General features: G+C 39.2%; 2 protein-coding genes across 2 annotated transcripts in view; one reads left to right on the top strand and one right to left on the bottom strand.

Annotated features, from left to right (window-relative positions):
* Window positions 1-619: 619 nt before the first annotated feature.
* On the bottom strand, window positions 620-18,912 carry LOC101848704. The gene is made up of 17 exons (XM_005089141.3): window positions 18,541-18,912; window positions 15,348-15,556; window positions 14,560-14,627; window positions 13,374-13,540; window positions 12,179-12,285; window positions 11,509-11,618; window positions 10,880-10,982; window positions 10,188-10,274; window positions 9,367-9,457; window positions 8,881-8,932; window positions 7,748-7,857; window positions 6,833-7,002; window positions 6,017-6,117; window positions 4,903-5,044; window positions 4,157-4,240; window positions 2,287-2,396; window positions 620-2,026 (listed from the first exon to the last, which is right to left on the bottom strand). The coding sequence occupies exons 1-17, from the start codon at window positions 18,884-18,886 to the stop codon at window positions 1,981-1,983; spliced, it is 2,103 nt and encodes a 700-aa protein (XP_005089198.1). The 5' UTR covers window positions 18,887-18,912; the 3' UTR covers window positions 620-1,980.
* Window positions 18,913-19,022: 110 nt separating this feature from the next.
* Window positions 19,023-22,958, top strand: part of LOC101856852 (5'-3' exoribonuclease 2) — a gene marked incomplete in the record, with an annotated part of 98,348 nt that continues 94,412 nt past the window's right edge. The window contains 2 exon segments of the mRNA XM_013079322.2: window positions 19,023-19,230; window positions 22,787-22,914. Of these exon segments, the coding sequence (XP_012934776.1) occupies window positions 19,156-19,230; window positions 22,787-22,914 (203 nt within the window).

Genomic DNA, 22,958 nt, shown 5'->3' with positions numbered 1-22,958 from the left:
CCAAGACATTAAAGCTGAGTCATAAAATTTTGGCAAAGAATGAAATATGTGGTAAGTACAGTGGAAACCTAATATAACAGGGATGGTGGGACCAGAGAAAAAGTCCTGTTACATCAGATCCCTGTAAAATCAGAAATGCAAGGGAAGTAAGCATCTGCGGACTTATCCAGTTCTATTTATTCCGGGTAGTTTCCCTTGCCACAAGTACCCACAAACGTGGCCATGTGGCAGGCCTGCACATGACACATTACGCATGTGTGTAGCTAGGCTTAGGGCTAGATCGAAGCCTGCAGCACACCGCAGCCCTCTCTCGTTTCATCCGGTGCGTGTGCTTGCAATGGCGTGGCTTCCGTGGGCTTGCTCCATCACTGCGTTACTCTCTCCTTTTTACACATCGTTAACGAGCCTTTGTCCCTTCTAAAACCAATTGGGCTCCGATGAGGCCCTGTTATTGCCGATAACTTTTAATAGAGACAAAGAGAGGAAAAAACGGAGATTATTACCGGATCCCTGTTATAACCGGGCCTGTTATATATAGTTTCCACTGTAGCTTGTACTGTCGGCCACACCAGTAAACATGGAACAAATAAAAAATCAGACGATATAAATACTTCCTTTGTTTTTGCAATGATATACTCAAACTGAAAGGTGAGATAAATTTATTCTATTTAGTAGCTCTTTTATAGTGTCCCGTCTACTTTTCACTTGTGTTCATTGAATGATTTAAGTTCTGCAGGTTTTTCCTGACTGAGATGGTGAAAAGCTATCACATACTCACTTCTTTGAAACTAAAACTGGTTGCAAGACACTGACAATGTTATTATCATTAACATCTCACAGATCATAACAGTGTTGAAAGGGCTTAAGCGTGACAATATTCAAAGCAGAGGAACTAAATGTCTTTGTTATTGACCTTTTCTTCTGTACCAAAACAACAACAGAGTATGTGTATGTAGAGTCAGTTTTGGACTGAAGTCAAACACAAGATGTATATTTTAAGAGAGGCATATTTTGATATATCACTTTGCAAAGCATGGTAACATGGTAAAGCACCCACTATAAGAAGCAGAAAAACTTCCTTTAACCCCCCCCAAAAAGAAAACAACAACAACTTACAACAAACAAACAAAACCCCAACAAACTAAAATGAAACACTTTAAAATTCTTGATATTCTTAAGCTCCATTCTCCTCTACATGGATTTTGCTCTGATTGACATAAGCATAATATCGTAGAAGCTCATACTGGAAAAATACAACCCAACAACCCAAAAACTGTCTCTGTTAATCACAACACATGCATTAAGCAGGATTCACATCATGGCACTAGAATTAAAAACCCGTAACATTTTAAGAAAATTTTAATAAGACTTTCAAAAGCGCAGGTAACCTTTCTGCTTTCTTCCTTTATTCTCAGTACTCCTCACAACGTATGAGCATCACACTCCTTGGAAAAATACTTAGGATTTCTGCTGTGCAGGCTAAAAAAAATGTTGGATCTGGTTCCCATGGATGGAAGATGATTTATTGAGCATCTCAATATATACTCTGCTGGGAAATATGCAATTGTGACAGGAGGAATGACTGAAGCACCCCATGTTCTACATCATCTAAATTTTTCCAGAGTAGGCATAAAACACTTTCAATCATACTTGGGAACAAGAGGCGGCACAGCCTACAACACGCACTGCTATCACAAACTGTATAAAAGAAATGAAAACCTCTAAAAATAATAACTAACATATCAAAAACAGAATGTCGTTCTAACAACCAACTAGAGGGACATTTCTAGAAATGTCAAAATCTCCTTGAGTTATCAAATCACAAAAGTGGTTTACAAGGCATGTCTTTCATCCATATGATTGTAATCAATAAACCTTACATGTGATGCTGTAAGTAACAAGAGGGAACACTGCATAATGCTTTGATTGCTCTGGAAAACGCTTCACACACAGTTAAGAAGACAACTATCACAGAGGTTTTCAGGATCTTGGAACACCAGGGATGGAATCGAAACGCCTTAGGTACCTGAAGAAAAAAAAAAAAAAAAAAAAGAATTGGCAAGAGTCAGTTTACGATATACAAACATGACAGAGTTTTAAAATGATCTAGCGCTGTTCAAAGTTGTTACACTGAATTTACAACGGACATTCATATTTATCAATTGCCCAGGGATTTTGACATGAAAAATCAGAGAAAATATAAATCCTTGCGGGAATCTTTAACCAATAGCCCTGTAGACATTCATTCAATATGCAGCACTAAAAAACAATTAGATTAATACTTACATGCTGTTATAGTTCTCTATTCTCCCTCGGAAAATTCCCGCACCAAGAAACAGGCTGAGGTCAATGAGACACTGGGACGCAGCGGCCGAGGTCAAGGCCACATCACTCTCCTGTGAAAAGTTGTGAAATAGTTAATGGTGCAGTTCTGTACAAAGACAAATGAAAATTATAATAAAACTTAATTTCCCATATATAGTGTAATTCCACGAAGAAAGTGCTCAATGCCCTTAACAATAATACCAAAAAACAAGAAAAACAACAGGAAAAAATCCAAGATCAGCTCTACAGAGCATCATAAAACACTCAAGTCATGAGATTTATTTCCAAATGGGGAAGGATATTTTACACAGATTCTCCATCGACCTATAAGGACATGGACGCCAACAAATCAAAGGATGGCTCTGACAAACAGGACTGAAGCAGCCTGCCTCCTTAAAAAGATCTGTTTATAAACACAAGACATGTCCAATCATTCACAATCAAAAAGAATCATTACGACAATATGGTAATAGTCTTGTGAAAAAGCAAAGCAAATAAAAAACAACTAAAGAATGGTAAAGAAATAGGACCAATCAGTGGTACCCTCCAACCACCCACTGCTGTTTCTGGGTTAGCCTTGAGAAACACCGAGTTCCCAATAAACCCTAACAGTAAAAGGCTGGCACGTTTGAAAGAACTACTGCTAAAACATTTCAAAGTTAATTTGCAAGTGACACTAAGCATATTGTTCATAATTTATAATATGCCTCTGCTTTTTTATCACATACTCCTGTGAGTAGCACAGTTTCAAAAGTTTTTCATTCATGTGGACAGGAGTCTATGGTGCAACGGGTAGGATCTTTGCTGTTGCAAGCAGAAGATGTAAGTTTGATTTCCATGTAGTGAGAAAATTATTCATCGACACATGGCTTGAATTGGCCCTGAAAAGAAACACCGGAGCAACCCACCTCCTACATTATTTAACACACCCTAACTCGCCCGGGAATTCCCTTACGCGCTCCACCCTAACTCGCCCGGGAATTCCCTTACGCTCTCCACCCTCACTTGCCCGCGCCGATTGAGCGTCTTCAGAAACGAAGTCTTGCCTTGACGAGACTCTGGGGCCGAGATTTTGATTTGCATAGTTATTGCAAAAAGTTTGTTCTTTCATTTGATACCGAAACGATTTTAGTATTAGAGCCGAACGAAGTGAGATCGCGTTACCGACACTTCGAAAGTGTCTCGACTTGTTGAAAAGCGACACAATTGAGTTCGAAAAAGGAAATAACGATGGATTTGAGCAAAAACAAGCATCTGACAAATCAGATGACTCAGATTTTGATGAAAACGTTGTAGCAAGAGTTTGGGGCGATTCCGATCGATCAGATGTAGAAAATCTAGAATTTAGATCTAGGGCCCGACCGCGAGTCTGAGAGTGAGAGTGACGGGTCGGACACCCCGATTGAACTAAAGTTAGAACATTTCCAACAGTTTGTGCATACATAAAGTTATATTTTTCTGAAACTACATTCATTTTTCGTTTTAACTTTTATTTTTTCAGGATTTTGGGAATTTGTTTATCACCGGAGGTGGTTCCTTCCCCTTGCTTAGGATCTAACAATGGACTTCCCGTCCAGATACTTAGGGTGTAATGTGTTAAATTGTGTTGATGGAGGCGTAAAAAATGTTCAGCCAGTCAGTCATTTGTGATCCCTTCTTCAAACAGTCTTACCCGTTACAATTGTCACTAACTTCTTTTCATTATACACTTCAAAACAGTTTCTGGTTATACTTGCCACTAGACTTTTTTCCTTTTTAATGCTGTACATCTAAATACCCGAACACCAGGTTAAAATAAACATGTTTTGCAGGAAACATGTAGGCTACTAACCAGAGCATCAAATATGTAGTCCAAGAACATTTCCAAGTACATTTTGAAGGGCCTTTTCCCAAGTCCTTTGGCCAAGTTGGGAAGCTGGAGATAAAAAATATTGTCAATAAAAACTGTAATTCGACTACAACTACATATCCATTTTAACACTAAGCTTCAACTACTACAGTAAGATGAAAGAAAAACCCACCCCAAGGAAAAGAATCAACAGAACATCATCCCGTGAACAACATAACTCAATATTGCAGTTATGATTGACCGACTGTAGTATGTTGTTAGTAAAGCATATTTTTAAGCCAGATAGAAGGAGATGCCGAGTATAAATGGCTCTACATGACAGACTGCAATGAGAAGTGATGAAGAAAGTGCAGCCTCATGCACCTACACAAAAACGATTTTTTGAATCAGCAGCTGCTATTGATAATAAACTTACTTATTGAATAAATTAAAAGGTATGGACCACTGGACCACCGGTACCTGTTGCTCGTTTCTTGCCATTTTTTTGTGTTTTAACAAGTGGGACCACCATACTATTCTGTACTAAATATACGTTTCGCAATTGTTGCAATAGCATGTACATCTCATTTCAGGGATCAAAAAAAAAAGAAAGAAACTTATGACGAAGAAAGAAAATCATCAATATGGCAATATTCCTAACTGCACCGTATACCCCCCCTCCCCCGGAGGGACAAAGGACTTTATTTCCCTAAGCGGCCTTACGATCAGTCAGTCACTGTTTAGCTCACCTGCCTACAGACCGTCTCCAGGAAGTTGTTATAGTGCGTGTAGTCCTTGGTGTTGCAGGCAGTGGCCATGGCAGGGACCAGGTTACCCACTTTAGCAGTGACCGCAGGCACATGGCTCAGCTCTGCTAGGAGGTTCACACAACTGACCAAAGAGAAACAAGTGAGGGATTAGTCATGACTAAAAAAAGAAAGAAGTTCGAACGCTTTATTTAGAAATTCAAGGTTGCAAGCCAATATTTTAAAGTTAAGTATTTTCAAGAGCGTTAGAAAAATTATGTATGAAATGAATATAACATTGCTATAAATACAGTACTGTTTTTTTAAAAAAGTATGACTTTTGCATTCATCTCCGATCTGGAAGGTAAAAGTAAGCTGATAGATGTGAAAACTCCCCCAACATTGTAAGTTCACAAACGCCCCACTGGATGCAACGACACCAAAGTCGAGAAAGAGACTAACTGAACTAGCCATGTGCGCGAGTCAAATTACCAACTACTATCAACCCAGTAGGCCTACATGTTACAAGCAACCTGAGATTTCAACTGTTTCCTTTCAACATGAGTGCCTGGAGCATACATTATATCCTGCATAAACTCCTATGTGCTGAAAGGAGAGCCACAGACCAAGACATAAAAGACTTTAAATCTGGTACCACAACTGAACATTAACGGTACCCTGAAAAATAAAACCTATTTCATTTACTAAAGTTTGAGTGGGGAGAAGTACATCCTGAGCAAATCAATGGAATCATAATCTCCCTCTGTGACATCACTCTCAAATAAACAAGACTCACAACGTGGTCATTTAGAACAGGGAAGAAAGCAAGACCGACTGACAGGGACAGCAGATGGATGGAAAAAAAAGTAAGGCGAACCAAAGGTGTCATCCATCTACCCACATGATGACGGCCATACAACCAAATGAAAAGCACACATATTGTACAAGAGGAAGCATTCAATATTGAAAAAATAACACGAATTTCAGCACAGTTGCCACATGAACCCAAGAATCTATCCAAAAAAAAAAGACACTGGCAAGACAATAATCTACTGCTTCAGCTATTTCAATACCTGTAAAATTGTCAGAGATTAAAAATGTATTTATAAAACATTACCCATCTGCCAGCTCCCAGGGCTCTGAAGGTTTCCGGAACTTGTGGTCCATGCAGCCTCCACCTCGGCCCATCTTGGGGGCCAGCGAGCCACACGAGTACATCTGTGCACAGAAACACACAGTACAAGACACCCTAGTGAGATCAGTTGTGCCAGAGTTTGAAGAGAGACAGAACAATCATAGCCATAAGGAGTAATAATACTTATGAGACCTAGCGTTCAACAACAACTGTTGCAGCACAAGTGAACAGTGTTGCTAGGGAGGAAATCCAATCCACACTTTCATTATACATTAACTTGATGTCTATGGTTCATGGACTATTTGAGGATATGGGAGGTGCTTGCCATCCAAAACCATGACCTGTTTTGATTTTCAGTCAGAGGAGATATAGTCAATTGCCTATTTGAGGACTTTCTCTGGATTTCTTATCCCTGATCTTGGTTTAAGTGGCATCTGTCATTTAAAGCTGGGAAAAAGACAGTAAAGCACCCTTCAACCACCTGCTATGAGGCACCAAAAGCATAGCTTTCTTGGGTAATGGGGGAACAATACACTGATATCACAAGCACATGAAAGTCAGTCTGGTAGCTGAAAGAAAAAAAAAAGTAGGGCTTTCTTGCTAAAATTCAAAACGGGAGAAAAATAAAAATTCAAATGTTATTTACGGACATGAAGAAATCTGAACTCAAACCTACTACTTTAGCCTAAAAGGCAAGCGCTTAACTTCGACAGTAACAGACTAACGAGTCAAATTATGATAACTCTCATTTTACCATCCTCTGAAATAAGAATGTTACAAGACATCAACGTGTCCAACCTGCTGGTCAGTGTGGAGGTCCATGTCATTATCCCTGAGCTGCTTCACCACTCCGTACGTCGCTGGCGTCTTCTCCAGAGATCCATACTTCTCTGATGACGCTGGCTGATCTTTGATTTTTTCAAAACCTTCTTTGATCTTGGCAAACACAGTTTCCTGCTCAGTACCACCTTGTGACAAAAAGAAACACTGCAATTATTTTCACTGAAATATCACTACATAATGGCTAGAAGATTTCATCTGCCATCGAAATATCATATTTTTGTATCCACAAGAATCTGGGAAAACAGAATATCACAATATAAAAGTGAAATGTACTTCAGTCAACAGTAGAATATCAAATGACTGTAGAGAGAAGAATTCATTAACAGAATATCACAATGCAAAAGTAAGCTGTACTTTGGTTGATATCAGATTAAAAACATCAGAGTCAATCCAGGCCTTTAGATGTTTTAAGGAAAATTTCAGTGAATAAAGTTTAATAACTTTTCACAAATCAAACTTCCCTTGAGCTTGCAGAATTTGTGACGACGACTTCTCACCCCCTACACCGAAAAAGCTCATCATGTAAATAAACATATCAAGATTTTCACTCTTTATGACAGGGCACTTAGTTGTAAGCCACAAACTCTGGTGCAGCTGGATAGACAAAAAGTACTCATCAAACATCATTCATTACTGAAAACAACAAGTACAGACAAGAAAAAAGTCATCAACTGTCACCTGAATCACTCAGAACTATGAAATCTGGAAAAAATCTAATAGAACAATTTTCTTAACAGTGGTTCGTGTCACACAACTTTTCACATTTTCACGATCGAACGGCGTAATAAATCATTATTGTACTAGTAGCGGTCTCAAAACTTTACCGGCTTCTTTTAGCAAAGGAAAGATGAAAGTAAGTGAAAACCTCACCATAAGCTTTGATGATGTTGGTGATGGCGACTGCAGCCCCCTGCCTCACAGATGCTATGTTGTCTTGCAGGTTGTTGAAGAACAGTGGGTACAAGGCAGGCAAAGAAGACCTGAAATAGAGAAAAGGAGCATTGTAAGTAGCGGGTACGAGACAGTGTACGCCCTGTTTTTCTCATTTCCCTTCTTATCTTTTGACTGTTCACAGTATTCATTATTTTAAGATCCATCTTTGGAATTTATACTATCCACAGTATTGGTTCACTTGAAAGATTCACCTTCTTCTCATTGAACTCCTCCTATTGTTCACGTATCTTTTCCTCAAACAGTTCAAGAAATCAAAACTAGAAATTTCTAGAATCTAGCCTTAACTAGAAATACCACAAAAGGCATAAAACAAGAGCAAGGCTAAGGCTTTCATCTAGATGTCTTGCAGCAGAATGAAAGCAAAGAGTAAACAAGGAATGGCAGTTTGTGCCCCATCTCTTTTTAAGATTTCCATTTTATCTCTTCTGAACAAATTAAAACTTTGTTCCAAGAGACAAAATTCTCTTAGTGGTATTTCTTTGTTCTTGACTCTCCCAAGTCATCCCTACCCACCCAAGTGGATGGCGGAGTAACAAATCAACTGTGCTGCGGCTCTAATGTTTGCACAGCCGACCAAACATTGTCAGTTTAGTTAAGTTAGGCTTTTACGGAGCTCGCAGCTGCATAAGGTCATATGAGCACGCATTTACTGTCAGGTGTATATGTGAGATATTTACTTTTGAGTTAAAACTCTGTCATTTTCCCTGTTTGAAATCATTGGGCCTCTATGTATTTCTGCCAGGATGTCTCCTCCCTCGTAGGCAAAAATGAAGAATCATACCTCATAAATGATCAAAATTGTGTTGATGGGGGCATAAGACATTTACTTATGTTAATCATCTCGTTTTTTTACTATTAAAAAAATTACTCATCTTCGAAACAACTAATAAGTGTTAAGTAAGACATATAACGCACACAAAGGCAAACAAACAATCATTCTAAATATTTAGAATACGATGACTAGAAGTATGGCTATCTCCATCTTTAACATCTGCATAATGAAATCATATGAAAAATGGTACTCTAGAAAAAATGAAAAGCTGACTTACTTTGACTCTTCAGGGAAACAAAGGACAAAATGGCCGCAGGCAATGCATGCCGCTGAAACAACAAGAAAGGAAAAACAACAAAGTTAATATTTTGTAGATGACAGCCAAGCAACTTTTTTTTTCGTGAACTGGGATATAAAACCAGGTGTCAAATTGTTATAAAATGACATGTTTATCTTGTCTTGAAAACATATTCTATATAATAAATAAACTTCCAGTTTTAATAATCTCACTATAGAAACTGGTTCGATATCTTGGAACAGCCAACATACCTTTCAATAAACCTTGTTACACTGTCAGCTTCCCATTTTAAGGAGGTAACATTTTCAGATTCCATAGAAAAGAAGTAATAACTTCAAATATGGATGGCTGTGAAAGCACATATTGAGATACTTTCCCCGGAAGTCATGGAATAGTTAACCCTTAAGACATTCATGACATATTTTAGGAGAAAGAAAAAGACACCACAGCATCAAAGATACTCACCATCTCTAACTGGCCAGCTGTCGTCGTTGAAACAAATGAGAAGAGTCTCTAAAAGTTTCGCCACATGGGGACTCACACAGCCTTTCTCAATCTGGTTACAAAAAAAAAGCACAGACAGAGATTAACCCTCAGAAAAGCAGATTTATTTCTTATTACAAAGACTAAGGGAAAAAACAAAATGCCTTGTATCGCATAGGTGATTAACGGTATATTAGCACACCTCGATAAGTGGTCTGAGTTTAATTTAAGGCATATTATCACATTCACAATACTTTCCTACATGTGAACAATGAAATGAAAATTCCACTTCAGAAAGAGTTTGAAACAAACTATCAACTGAAACAAAAGCCTTTAAAAGAGCCTATTAGATTACAAAATTCAAATTAAGCACACTATAATTATAAATTATTTTGTAAAGAGAGGTGAATTGCATAGTTAGAGAAACAAAACTCTATACAATGTCATACATCATTCTTAAAGAGAAAAGCATATTGCCAGCCAGCTGTTCAGATGTATTAAGCCTCAAAATTTTGAAACCATTATTTATTGATATCAATGCAGTTTCTTCATCAGTGGCATTGGTTGCATGTGCTCAAGTAATATTTTGTCCACATTCAAATTCTACATGTTGAAAAAAAAAGCAAGAAAAGGTATATAATGTAGGTACAATTGTCAAAAGAATGAAACAAGTTTTATCTCTCCTGAAAAATTTTGCTTTCTGGGTCTAGTGCATTTGAACAGCTTTTTGACGATATAACTCTAGCACCTAATGCACACAAAACTTGTCTGCGTCCTCCATCAACAAGAGACTGGGGGCTTACCTTAGACCCGAGTTCTGCAATACAGGCACAAGCTGCTTCTCTCACTGCGTGGTTGTCCGAGTCAGTCGACTCAACGTAGTAGCCAACCTTAAAGCACAGCAACAGGTACAGATAAAAGGAGATGTACTTTTAGCTCACTCCAAAATTTATTTTGTTTATGCTAAGAGTCCTCTAAAAAACTAAAACAAATTTAAGTACACCCTTATATCCATACACCATATGCTGAAAAGTGTGAAACAAAATATTGAAAACTAAAACCTGAGAAGAAAATCCAAATCTTTCTATGGAAACAGGTTGAGAAATGGTCATTAAAAATCAGTCTTGCCCCACTGATTCAAATTCAGTGCTGGGAAAAAAAAAGTGAAATGGTAAAGTAGATTTAGACAAACATTCACATCCATCATCTCAAAACCTATATCCAATTCTGCTTGGAACATATTCACTGAATGAAAGGCAAATACTTACACACTAAAACTGGGCCTCTCAAGGTTGTGTCAAGAGTACCTAACATCTTAGCTAGATTTTGCAATGCTGAACCAATATGATGTCAATCAGATAATTGATGGGCACACTAGAGAGGTCTTTTCCATTATTTCTGACCAGTGTTGCTATTGTTCTGATACGTTCTTAGTGAAGTGAGCTGCTATCATGCAGACTAGCCATATAAAACTTGGCTTTCAAAGTTTACTCACAACATCAGTGATGAACTTTTCCACGAGAGCCTTCCCCTCCCCATGTGTGATCTGTCGCCATGTCTCCTGGGAGTATATCCTCACACCTTCTGCCACGTAATACCTGAGGAGATGTCACACATACAAATGTTCCACACTGATGACGGTGAATGATTTAGTACACCCATTCCACATGATCATGCTTTTCAAAGACAAAATCACATACGAGTCACATGTCAGATCATTATTAAGGTTATTATTTTTAGCCTCAGAGTGTCAAAGTGGGGCTGAAAAAAGTGGGACTGTTGAGTCTCTCCGCAGGGGTAATATTAATTAGCTAGTAATCCCCGAGTAAGTGAAAGTTAAAAGAAACTCGATCTGAAACAAAGTCACAAGTAACTGGACTATTTGTATCAAGGGAGACATTTATAGTAACAACATTCATAACAACACTGTCCATGACTGGGACAGTTTTTATATTGAAAATTCAAGAGAGTATTTCTAAAAAGAAGTAGAAAGCTATTTTTTATCAAAAACAGAAGGCAAATAAAATTAAAAGTTATTCTAACAAAAAACCAGAAGGCAATAACATTGAAAGGTTGCATCAAGTTTTATCAGTATAATGTATGCAGATCTCAACAGTTCAATACCTGTTCAAGCACATGCGAGGGATGAGAACAGGGTAGAACTTGCTCCTGGCGTCGTCAGAAGGGAGACTCACCAGGAACTGTCTTGTAGCCACAGAGCCTGCCATGCGCACCTTTTCACGACAAGAGACAAAAAACATTGCCATTGGAAAGACAGAATATAAGTACCATTGCTTCAGTAAAATGTTCTCAAGAGCATTTTTCTTTTCTTTCATGGAATACTAACTCTCAGCTCACATACGTGCATACACGCTTAAATCACTGACTTTTGAAAAACAAATTCCAAATATGCGCTGCCGAAAAACTCATCTTCAGTCATGTTCATCTCCATTTCTGAAGTTCTCTTTTGAAAAAACCCATACAAATGCATCCATTACATGCTACGTTTTGCAAAAACATCTGAAGGTATTTTACTTTCAGTAAAAAAAAAAAAAGACCTTCATAAAGTAAATCTATGAAAAACTAATCATGGACAGAAAATACCAACTAATTTTAGTACTGAGCATTGTCATCCCTTTAATCTGCTCACATACACCTAACCACAAAATTTACCTAATCTTATACAAAACATCTTCGAATCCAAACTATGAACAGTTATGAATACAATCAAAAAGTTTTCACAAATGTGTCGGTCCCAACAATGTAAAAGAAAAAAAAAAAATATGAAGCAAACCTGACTCCAGTTGTCCGCAAGGCCTTTCCCCAAATACTCAGAGAAAACTTTACCATGCCGATAGATAGCATTTTCCTCAGTCAACTTTGCTTCACTGTCATTTTCAGCTGGAAAAGGTGGTTTCATAAATGTATTAGAATTTATTACCATATACCATTTACAATCTGAAATGCAACTTCATCATCCTTGGACTTATGCTGCAAAAGCTGATGTAAACTTGTCAATGTTATATCAGTTTTTACCAAGATAGTCCAAACATTGTTTACCACCCATGCTTCCTGTCGTTACTTGAAAAGCAGTTAAATGTATCCGCCCCACACTGCCGATTGCTTCAATATTAGAAGTAAAAAAAGCTATCGATTTTGTAGTGACTCTAGTCCCATAACTTACTTTTGCACACTCATAGAAAAAACCCCCCAACAACTGAGACCGCACAAACACTTAATTAACACAGCAGGTTGGAGACGGGCCCTTCAGTGTGGCCTGTTCTTTCTATTTCTTTTCAGAGCTTACATTGTCCAGCTCTATTAAAGGCAAAATGTGGCCATTGTACGGGCATCTAGCTTCAACCACACACCCATATGAATACACTTTTGAAACCTGCAAAAAGCTTTAGAGACTAGTTCATTCATTGTATGTTTACAGTATGTCTCTAGTAAAAGGGAATAATAATAATACTTGTGATACCGTGCCTACATTTAACAAACTAAAAGCTTCCAACTTATCTTGCATTCCGCTCAAGTCAACAACATACCAGTATTTTCCCGTAAGCTGACAAAATGCATAAAACAATAATTCTAAGCAGTTTCGAGAAACAGAGTTTTTTTGTCAGCGTAACCATGTAGAAATAGCATTCTTCTGAAATTTGAATTCTAATTTATTAAAAAACAAGTTAAAGTTTCACTATGGTTTTTTCCACACAATTAGGGTAACTGATCAGGCTTTCGATTTAGCAAATTAAAAAATTGGCGCTAAGCTCAAATGAAAAAAAAAGTGTTTTGTCAGCTTACGGCAGTATTGTTAAGTCTACTTAATATTACCCTGAGTGAATTCCATGACATGTCAGATCTTCAAGACCCCCATGGGTCTAAGAGGGCCCCTGATCTCCTAATGAAGCCTCCAAATACAAACAAGCCGAAAAAGTACAGTAATCGAAAATAACCCTTATGCCAAAGCAAAAACCAGGTCAACTTACATCCAGTTTTTGCGCCACAGGTCACCAGCGCTCCACAAACATAATAGCCCGTCTCACGGACAAAGCGGTTGGTATGGGTCAGCGCCTCAAAGATGAGATCCAACAGCTCTTGGTCGACGAAGGGATTAAACTTGTTGCCGCAACCTAATATCACACTTTGAAGGCACCTGAAACAAGATTACTTTTTCGTTTGACTGGGAGCAATATTAAAAAATACAAAATTGCCCAATAAAACATAATTTTTAAAATATTTAAAAAATCAGGATTACATCAGGGGCTGGACAAAAAATGAGAAATTGTATATAGAAATAACTAAAGAGAAAAGAAAAAGAACCTATCACTAGCTCTTTATAATATTTTGGAACTTCATGAAATCAAAGATTTACACTTTTTTTCAAGGTATGATACACAGGTAACACAGGTTTTTCATTTGTTTTTTTGTCAGTATGTTAGTGTTTTAGCCCCTGTAAATGGCTGCTTGTACAGTATGCTTCCCAGGAAGTTGAGGTTGTTTCAGAATGCTCTCAGGTCTGCTGGGTAAATAATATAGATTGTGACACGCATAGAGCTTTGCGATATACAAATGCTATCTATTATCTATATTATTCTATGGGAAAATGGAAATGGGCATTATTCAGGTTGACATACTAATTTGTAGAGTTCCACTGAAGCACTACGGTTTTCACTTCTACTTGTGACTAACATGGGGTGTTTTTTTAACTCACAGTAAAAAAGTGGTACACCTAGGTGATGACATACATGATTGCCTGTTCACACATTTTAACCCCATCCACACCCTCGATTTAATTGAAGTATATAAATAAACAACTATGACTGGAAAAGCACATTTTCTCTACCTAATTTGAATACACATTTTCGCCATTTAAGTACACTTTGAATGTCTTATTTATCTGGTATTCATGACAAAACCTTGCAAAAGACACCCACAGTGTAATTAACTAAAATAAACACATTACACACAGCACTTTCCAAATGACATAGCTTATCAATTACTCTGTTTGTCTTATTTGTCACAGAAGGAAAAAAGGCCTCACATCCATGTTCATCTTTTGTAAATGGTTTGGTTTGTATACTGAACTCAACCTTATTGAAGACAAATAAACAAGTGAAAAACTTCCACCATTACAAAAAAATAAAATAAAAGATAAAACAGTTAAAAACTTACTTCATATATGTCTCTAGTGACTTCCATCCAGCTGTGTCATGGAAAATTTGTGAAGCATCACTAGACCTCTGCAGAAAAATAGAAAGAGAATTACAGGTTTATGAGGAGGTTTTAAAGACACACTTTTACACTTTTGGGATCTCCAAAGAGAATAAATCGCAGGGTCCTAGTGTGCACAAAAATCAAGTCCATTATATGACACCAGCCATTATTTTAGTAAATAAACAGACTTCTATGCTTCCTTAGGCGTCCTAAACTGTCTGAAACTGAACATGAAATATGGCAGAATTTTAAATTGTTTTCTTTTCCCTCCTCTGAATTCTATATTACTGTAACACACAGTTGTCTTTTTTTTTCTTCAAAACAATAATAATTAATAGCATAATTTTTTTTCCAGCTAATCAATATTTACTTTCAACTTTCAAAACTTAGATTCACATCAAAGAGGCAAGTACAACAAAGTTTTTGTGTTGTCCTAATAAAGCAGACTACAATTTGACAATGAGAGCGAAAACAAACATAAGGACAGGAGGTTTTACATTAAAGTCATGTTGTCACTGATTATATGCAGGTATTAATGATGATGGTACACACAACTTCCATTGTTGGTTCAACCTCAAAAGAATTTATAAACTCATTTTACGTCATAGCAAAGACAGTGATATAATAATTCATAGTTTTGTAACGAACCACTCTGCAGTTAAATTCAGCAATTTTACTTTTGTTGGGAGGAATAACTATATCATCATTCATTTAACAAATGTCAGAAGAAAACCTCCCAAACTCACCCGTTCAATGAGCCTTGCACTCGTATTGGGGGAGCTGGACAAGATACTTTCAGGCTGTTGGTTGGAGGAGTCGACCATGTCGTCTGGAGAGCTGTCTTCCCCAAGCCCATGTCTCTCCAAGTTGGAACGGATACCATCAAGAATCTGACTTTTACTCTTTTCATACACGTCAGGTCCAAGAATTTTACACAGAATACCTAGAAGTTCACCTGAAAAGAGACAAATTCGACACCTGAAGGGGGGAAGGTTAAAAATAATTACAGACGAACTTGTTTCAGACGACCATCCGTAGATGAGGAGAAAAGCAGTTGTCTCGGTTGTCTTAGACAGGTGGATGTCTTACACAGTGTCATTATAATGTAACATAGTAAATTGTAAATACTAAGCCAGGGAGGAAAGGGAAATGGCCATTTTGTACTGTTACAGGTGGCCGCTAGAGCAGGTTCAATGGCATGTCAGAGGAATTTCTCGTGTGAGAATGAATATATTTCACATTTTATAATATACATTCAGTGCACATGGAGAGTTAATCATAATAAGCTGTTCATACCAATGATGCAGGGAGGGTCAGTTTAGATAGATCTAGTTACTGGATATTAAAGCTCACTTCTCGACTGTTATAATTATAATCGAAAAAATGTTCGTATATTGGAAATATTTAGGAACAAGGGTCAGAAGTCAGAATGGACGTCATGCTTAACTCAATTCAGAGTCCGAATATAATTTTTCTCTATTCGGACTGTCATTTTTGAAATCCCTATTATCATGGCTGAAGCAAATGAAGTGAGCATGATGTGATCATCATCATCACTGCATTCCAGTTCCTCATATCTACCTGGGTCAATTTGTTCTAGTATAATTTCATTGAACAAGCATTAACTCTAGTCCTGCGGGGTTAACCGGAAGAGGGCCCCTACCGATCGATGACCCACTAACGTCGCCCGCGAGCTTGTGCCGCGGGGCGCCGGGGTCAGACACCGGTCACGCGAGCGTGCCGCGGCAGGTCAGGGAAACACCTCATCTTTTATAGCAAACTGATATGATCAATGAATAAGTGTTACGATCACACGAATAATCCCATTATCTCCTCGTCGGTTGATCAGAAACGCTGAGATTGGAAGTTACACCAAATCGAATAACTTTTCCAGATTTCACACCTATCACACCTATTATGAATGAACTTGTGAACAGTTGCTTATCAGCTATCGTTCGAAAGAGGAAAAAAATGGGATAATTTCCGAATATTTTTTTTATCCAGTTGCTCTCAAATTTCTCCCTCTGGTAGGACAATGGTTCAAAAACCACCAAATATGATTATTTACATCAGGAAACAACGTTTGGTGTAAGAATTGGATCGTTTGAAAAGTGAGGAAAGGTGTTTGCATTGAAAGATGAAAGTCCTATTTCCTGAATATCCTTTCGAGTCCCTCAAGTGTCTAACTGGGTCAAAATGCTCATATTTCATTGGATGAACGTCTCAACCGACGCTCTGTTATCTCTACCAACGCCTCGCATTGCAAAACAATGCAGTAAGTTCCAGATGGACACACAGGCACAAGCAGACTGACGCACACACATTTTAGCACACAGATGCAGACCCCGCACTAAACGAAATGTGTTGCCCACGCGGGACGACGACTGATCAGGGACCAGCTGTGGAGCGCCGCGCGGGATTGCGTTTATCGGGCAAACATTTATCAGGGACCAGAATCTTAAGGTTAAGAGCAACCAATGTTGCATGTTCCAAATGAAACATATATGCACACAGTTTCAAAAAGATGCAAATGTTTCAAATGCAAGAAGTAGCCAGAGAAACGCATAGAGGTTTACACCACAACAAACCACCAGACCGACGACATGCACACACACACATGCAGTTCAGCTGCGAAACACGGAACTTGCAATACTCAGTTATTGGCAAAGACTACTCAGCACCATCATTCATACATCTAAAGCAAACCATGCTGCCTCCGCAATCCATTGAGAAAGCAAAAGGGGCAGAATACGCTCACCAGTGCACATGGATAAGGGACCCACTGGATAGTGATTAGTAGGGGTAACATTTAAACCATTTTTTAACTCTGGTCCTGCGTCTGTGCTGAGATGCGAATCTTATCAGCAACCGATTATGTCGGACATTCCAGGCAGGCCGCCGGGGTCACTCAGTGTGTACTGTTGGTGTACAGCGCGCGCGCGCCGGGAAACGTGTGTTTTCGTCCTGAATATCGTGAGAGTGTGTTAATCGATGATGAAAATAACGCTCCATCTTTCATAGCTTTCTATTTATAAAGTGTTACAAACACATAATAACCCCCTCTCACAAGCTGATAAGATATTACGAGTAGTTACGCCCATTCGAATAACCTTTCTAGATGCTCTTGTTGTTATCATGAATGACCTGAGGTTCGAAAGGGGATAAAATGTAAGGTCACTTTTTGAATGTTTTGCACTCAAATTGTTCTTTGTACCTGCACAGTGGTATTCAAAACTATCAAACAAGCTTATTTTTTATCAGGTAGATCTAGTGTCATTTCATACAAAATCAAGCTCATTTGAAAGATTTTGTATAGAAAAATGGAAGTCTTGTTTCCTGACTATCCTTTCAAGCTAGCTCCTCATATCTAAGTGGGTCAATTTCTTCTACAATTTCATTGGACGAATATCTAGAGCTACCAACTTGGCGTGTTTTGAATGAGACGTATGCCTCGATTACGAACCAACGCAGGTGGTTCTAGAAGAAGGCAACAAATGCACACAAACTCAAGCAGACTGACGCACACACACTTGACCTAGCATACGTGAATGGGGATCCGACGTGGGACCCCAATTTCACGTGAGATGATGCTCGGTGCGCGTGTGCTGAGCCAGGGACTAGACTGACTCGGGACCAGAACGCAGGCGAGGTGCCGAAACAGGCGACATAAACCCAGCCCCTGCAGGACGAGGGTTAAACATGGCACAAAGACGTCAAAGAGAAGGGAACCTTTTGACTGGATGAGCCATTGCCATTGGACTCGTTAGAAGAGGACTTCTGTAACGAGCGACCACTTTGAGACAGAGTAGAATTGAGGGCTAGGGGTAGGGTAGGGTTAGGGATCTTTTTTATGTGTTTGTTGGGGTGGTCGCTCGTTACGGAAGTCCTTCCCTCGTTAGGCTGCTCGACATTAAAGATGATGCTGATAATGAAACGTACCTGCAGCAATTCTGACCCGAAACTCATTGTGGTCTAGTAGTTCTGTGGACCTGTCGATTAAGGAAAAGGCAAACGCTTCTTGACTGTTATCGATGTCATCTCCGTCATTCACATTGTTCCCGAAATTCAGCCTTCTCTGTTCCAGGACACAGCGAGAACCACTGAGCCCACCATGCCGAAACTCCCACCCTCTGTCATCCTCTTCCAATAAATTCAAGAGGTCGTTCTGGATGTCGCTTACTGTTTCGTCTTCACACTGATTCAAAAAAGTTTTTAGCTCATTGAAACCTCTGTCTCTATCCAACTTCGCTTTGCTGCAAAGCTTGTTGATGATTTCCCTCGCCATTTTGACAATTTTGTTGTTTGCGGAAGTTACTGTGGTCGTGATCGGATTCGCGTAATCAAATCGATTGTGATTGGGTGAAGGTTTTATATACAACCAATTAGAGGCACTGTATTATCCGTAAACAGAATTTCGAAGAGCTTCCGTAATTTCTTGAACAAGAGAGTTCTGTTTTTAACTTCTAGTGGCACGCTTGAGTGCGGTGTTTTTCTTGAAAGTTTGTAGTCATTAGCAGATCTTAATTGTTTGATAAAGCACCACTGGTTTCAGACATGGGGGTGCCAGCCTTTTTTCGATGGCTCAGTCGGAAATACTCGTCTCTGATTGTGAACTGTGTGGAGGAGAAGGTACAGTTTGCATGAGGATCTATTATCGATAATAATGTTTACCCTGAGTCCAAGCCGGGAAATTTAGTCAATCTTCTAGATTCTAGATCTAGATTCTAGATCTAGATATAGACTCTAGTAGATTCTAGACTCTACTTCTTATAAATCTACTGTTCTGGAAAACGTTGGTTTGACCAGGCAAGGCCTTGTAGATCTAGTTGAAGGTCATGTTACGATTCTCCCTCAAATTGTTTTAGTGCTACTCCCTCACCCCTGGTCCTTCCCTCTGATTAAACGTAGAAAGACGCAAACTATATTTAGATCTAGGTACGGCGCCCATCTTGTTTGACGTCACACCAGGATACCCCTCCGATCACGTGACTACATCTAAGTATAGCCAACTGCATGGCACCAAAGATGGAAATGTGTATGTTAGCCGTATGGCCACCTCTATTCTCACCCGGAGTGAGAATAGTGCAGGCGAGTCTTGTGGCTATTCTCACCCGGTGCGCGTTCACCCTAAACCACAGAATTCTACACTGTGATAACAGAAAAATTGTAGAATTCTCTGCCGTGAACAATACAAACGTTCCATTTCAACTGTAGCCTACTAAACTAAAACTAAAAGCGTACAATTTTGTCTGTGGGCAGTGGAGAAAGAGAGAGAGGAGTAGCGCGAGAATTTCCGGGCAAAACAAAATGGCGACCCGCGTAGTTCGGCTCGATTCGAAAAGTTAAATAGCTGTAGCATCTTTGTAGACAACCAAATTAATTTACTTTTGGGTTTTAACATCATTTTTTAACTTTGTTTTGGTCAATTTGATCGTCCACACCGATAGACAGTATTCAGAAAGAGAGAGAGAGAAGAGGGGAGGAGTTGAACTTGCGAGAACTTCCGGGCGGGTGAGAATAGCCACTTTCTAGCCGTATAGGTATAGGCCTACATGTTATAACGCTTTAACTTTAGAGGTAGCGTCAATTGCCACCGAGTGACGCAGTGGCAATTGACAAAAATTGACTTTTTGTCAATTGCCACCGAGTGTTCAAGCGGTGTCACGTCTGAAAACAACTCTATCTTTAGCATTTATACATTATACATGACATGTGTGTCTATTGGGTCAATTTGTTCTCAACTAATTTCATTGGACGACAAGATCTAGTCTAGTCTACTCTAGAGCTACGGTACCAACTTGGCGTGTTTTCAATGAGACGTAGACCTAGATCTAGGCTAGCCTTAGCCTACACTTTGCTGTAGAACCAACACAGGCAATTCTAGAAGTTCTAAGGTCACAAACTCAGCAGAAATTCACGTTTTATCGGGGAACATAAATCGGGGGATGGGGGTCAGGAAAAGACACACTCACACACACACACAGAGGGACAGAGAGGCGAACGCACAACACCGAGCACTCGAGCATCGAGCACAATAAGCTAGATCTACCCACCAACGCAAAAGAGCTCCAATTAACTCGGTGGCAAGTAGTCACGTGATCGGAGGGAAATCCTTGTCTGACGTCAAACAAGATGGGCACCGTACCTAAAAATAGTTTGCGTCTTTCTACATTTAATCGCATGTAAATATTGCAAACAAGTCAATCTGTCTTCAGAAGTCAGAAGGACTTCTGTAACGAGCGACCATCTCAACTAAAACAATAGAATCTAAGAGACCTGACCCAACCTCAACGGTCAACCCCTGGTACTCTTGTACAATTGCGGTCCCGTTTGCACTTTATCTAAGGCCTAAAGAAGTGGCTATCCTCACCCCGGGTGAGAAAAAAAACCGAAGTGGCTAGCCGTACTTAAGTACGGCTAGACTGAGAGTCTAGCCGTACTTAAGTACGGCTAGACTGCCAGTCTAGCCGTACTTAGATCTAGGTTTGGCCCTATCGACTCAAGTTCAAGCCTGTTAAGTACACAGGTCTCATTAGATCTAGATCTAGTAATTATTCAGGTTCAAATGCATGCAAGTCAGTAAGGCACCTTTTTGTTTTGTCTGAAATACAAATACTTTAGGCATTGCAAACTAAAAATTTCATTTACAATTCAGCCATCAATATTAAGTACGGCTAACCTGACAGTCTAGCCGTCCTTAAGTACGGCTAGAGGCCCTATTAACATTAGAAAACAGGAGGTTTAAAATACAAATACATGCACTGTCATTAAGGCACCTGGTTTCGTCTCAAATACAATACTTTAGGTACTGCACACTAAAAATGTATATATTTACAATTCAGTAGGCCTAATTTTTTGTTAAATGGTCAGTCTAGCCATCATATTAAGAATAAGTACGGCTAGACTGCCAGTCTAGCCGTCATTAAGTACGGCTAGCCTCTTCCCAAAAAAAAACCGATCGACCTCACCTCGGGTGAGACTTGCCAGCGTTGGTTTTCTCACCCGGTGTGAAACAAGACCTGTTTTTCTTAATTTCTGAATACTCTATTCTCACCCTCTGTTGAGTCAATGGGGCCTAACGTAGATCTAAGCCAGTCTAGCCGCTAGCCACTTCGTTGACAAAAACAAAGATAAAAAATGATGTTGAAACACAAGAGTAAATTAATTTGGTCGTCTACAAAGATGCTACAGCTATTTAACTTTTCGAATCGAGCCGAACTACACGGGTCGCCATTTTTTTTTGCCCAGAAATTCTCGCACTACTCCTCTTTTCTCTCTCTCTTTCTCTCTCACTGCCCACAGACAAAATTGCATGCTTTCAACACAAGAGCTCTGGAACATTTGTTCACGGTGAACGTTATACACTGGGTGAGAATAGCCGTAAGGCTCGCTTGAATAGAGGTGCCGGCCTTGCACTATATTGCACTACTAGGCCTAGCACACAGTACTGTCCAGATTATATCAATACTGATTTAATAGTCGGTATCTAGGTCTATCTATGTTTTATCAGTAGATCTAGCCAAGAAAATGAGTAGTAAATTTCACTTCTTGTTTTAAAGGCAAGGGGGGTTTCAGAGGGGCTTGACCTAACAAAAACAAAACATGGGGGGTTTCAGGGGGGAATGCCCCCCTGAATTTGACCATGATTTGATGTTCTGCTATTAGATCTAGGTTTGATAGGCTATCTCTCCATATATCGGCACGCGCATCAAAATGTAATTGTTTGGAACCAGAATTAATCATCGGTGGAGTCTAAACTAGTATCCCCAAACGGGACCGCAATTGTACAGGAGTGCCCAACCCGTAACCCTACCCCAACCCTTACTACCCTAGCCCTATCCAAACCTAAACCTACCACTAAACCTAACCTAACCCTCTATTCTGCTGTTTCATAGTGGTCACTCGTTATGAAATTCCTCCCCTTTTTTCATTTTACTTTTGTTGTTCTCCTTTTTTGGTGTAACTCCTATTGTCTTATTGTGTGGCAAGTGCTGTGAAAGTCTGATTAAATCTACAAATATACAGAGTGCTGGACTTGCTTGATCCTGGCAGCAATAAATCCTGTTTCTCTCTCACTGTCTCTCTGTCTTGTTTTGTGTCCTCGTAGTGCACATCAATTTATGTTAGAAAAGTTTACCATTGTAGTTTTCTTCTTTTCACAATTAAATCATGTGCCTCCTTGCAGCCTCGTGATGTCAGTGGTGTAACAGTGCCTGTTGATACAAGCAAACCAAACCCGAATGACATAGAGTTTGACAACTTGTATCTGGACATGAATGGCATCATTCACCCTTGTTGTCATCCTGAAGACAAGTAAGTCGTGTCCTTAAAGACTACTTTAAGTAAATTTAAGTTTG

Source organism: Aplysia californica, unplaced genomic scaffold (genome assembly GCF_000002075.1).
Source record: "Aplysia californica isolate F4 #8 unplaced genomic scaffold, AplCal3.0 scaffold00003, whole genome shotgun sequence".
Taxonomy (NCBI): Eukaryota; Metazoa; Mollusca; class Gastropoda; order Aplysiida; family Aplysiidae; genus Aplysia; species Aplysia californica.
Note: the sequence above shows the minus strand (reverse complement) of the source record. Positions and strands in the feature narration are given on the sequence as shown.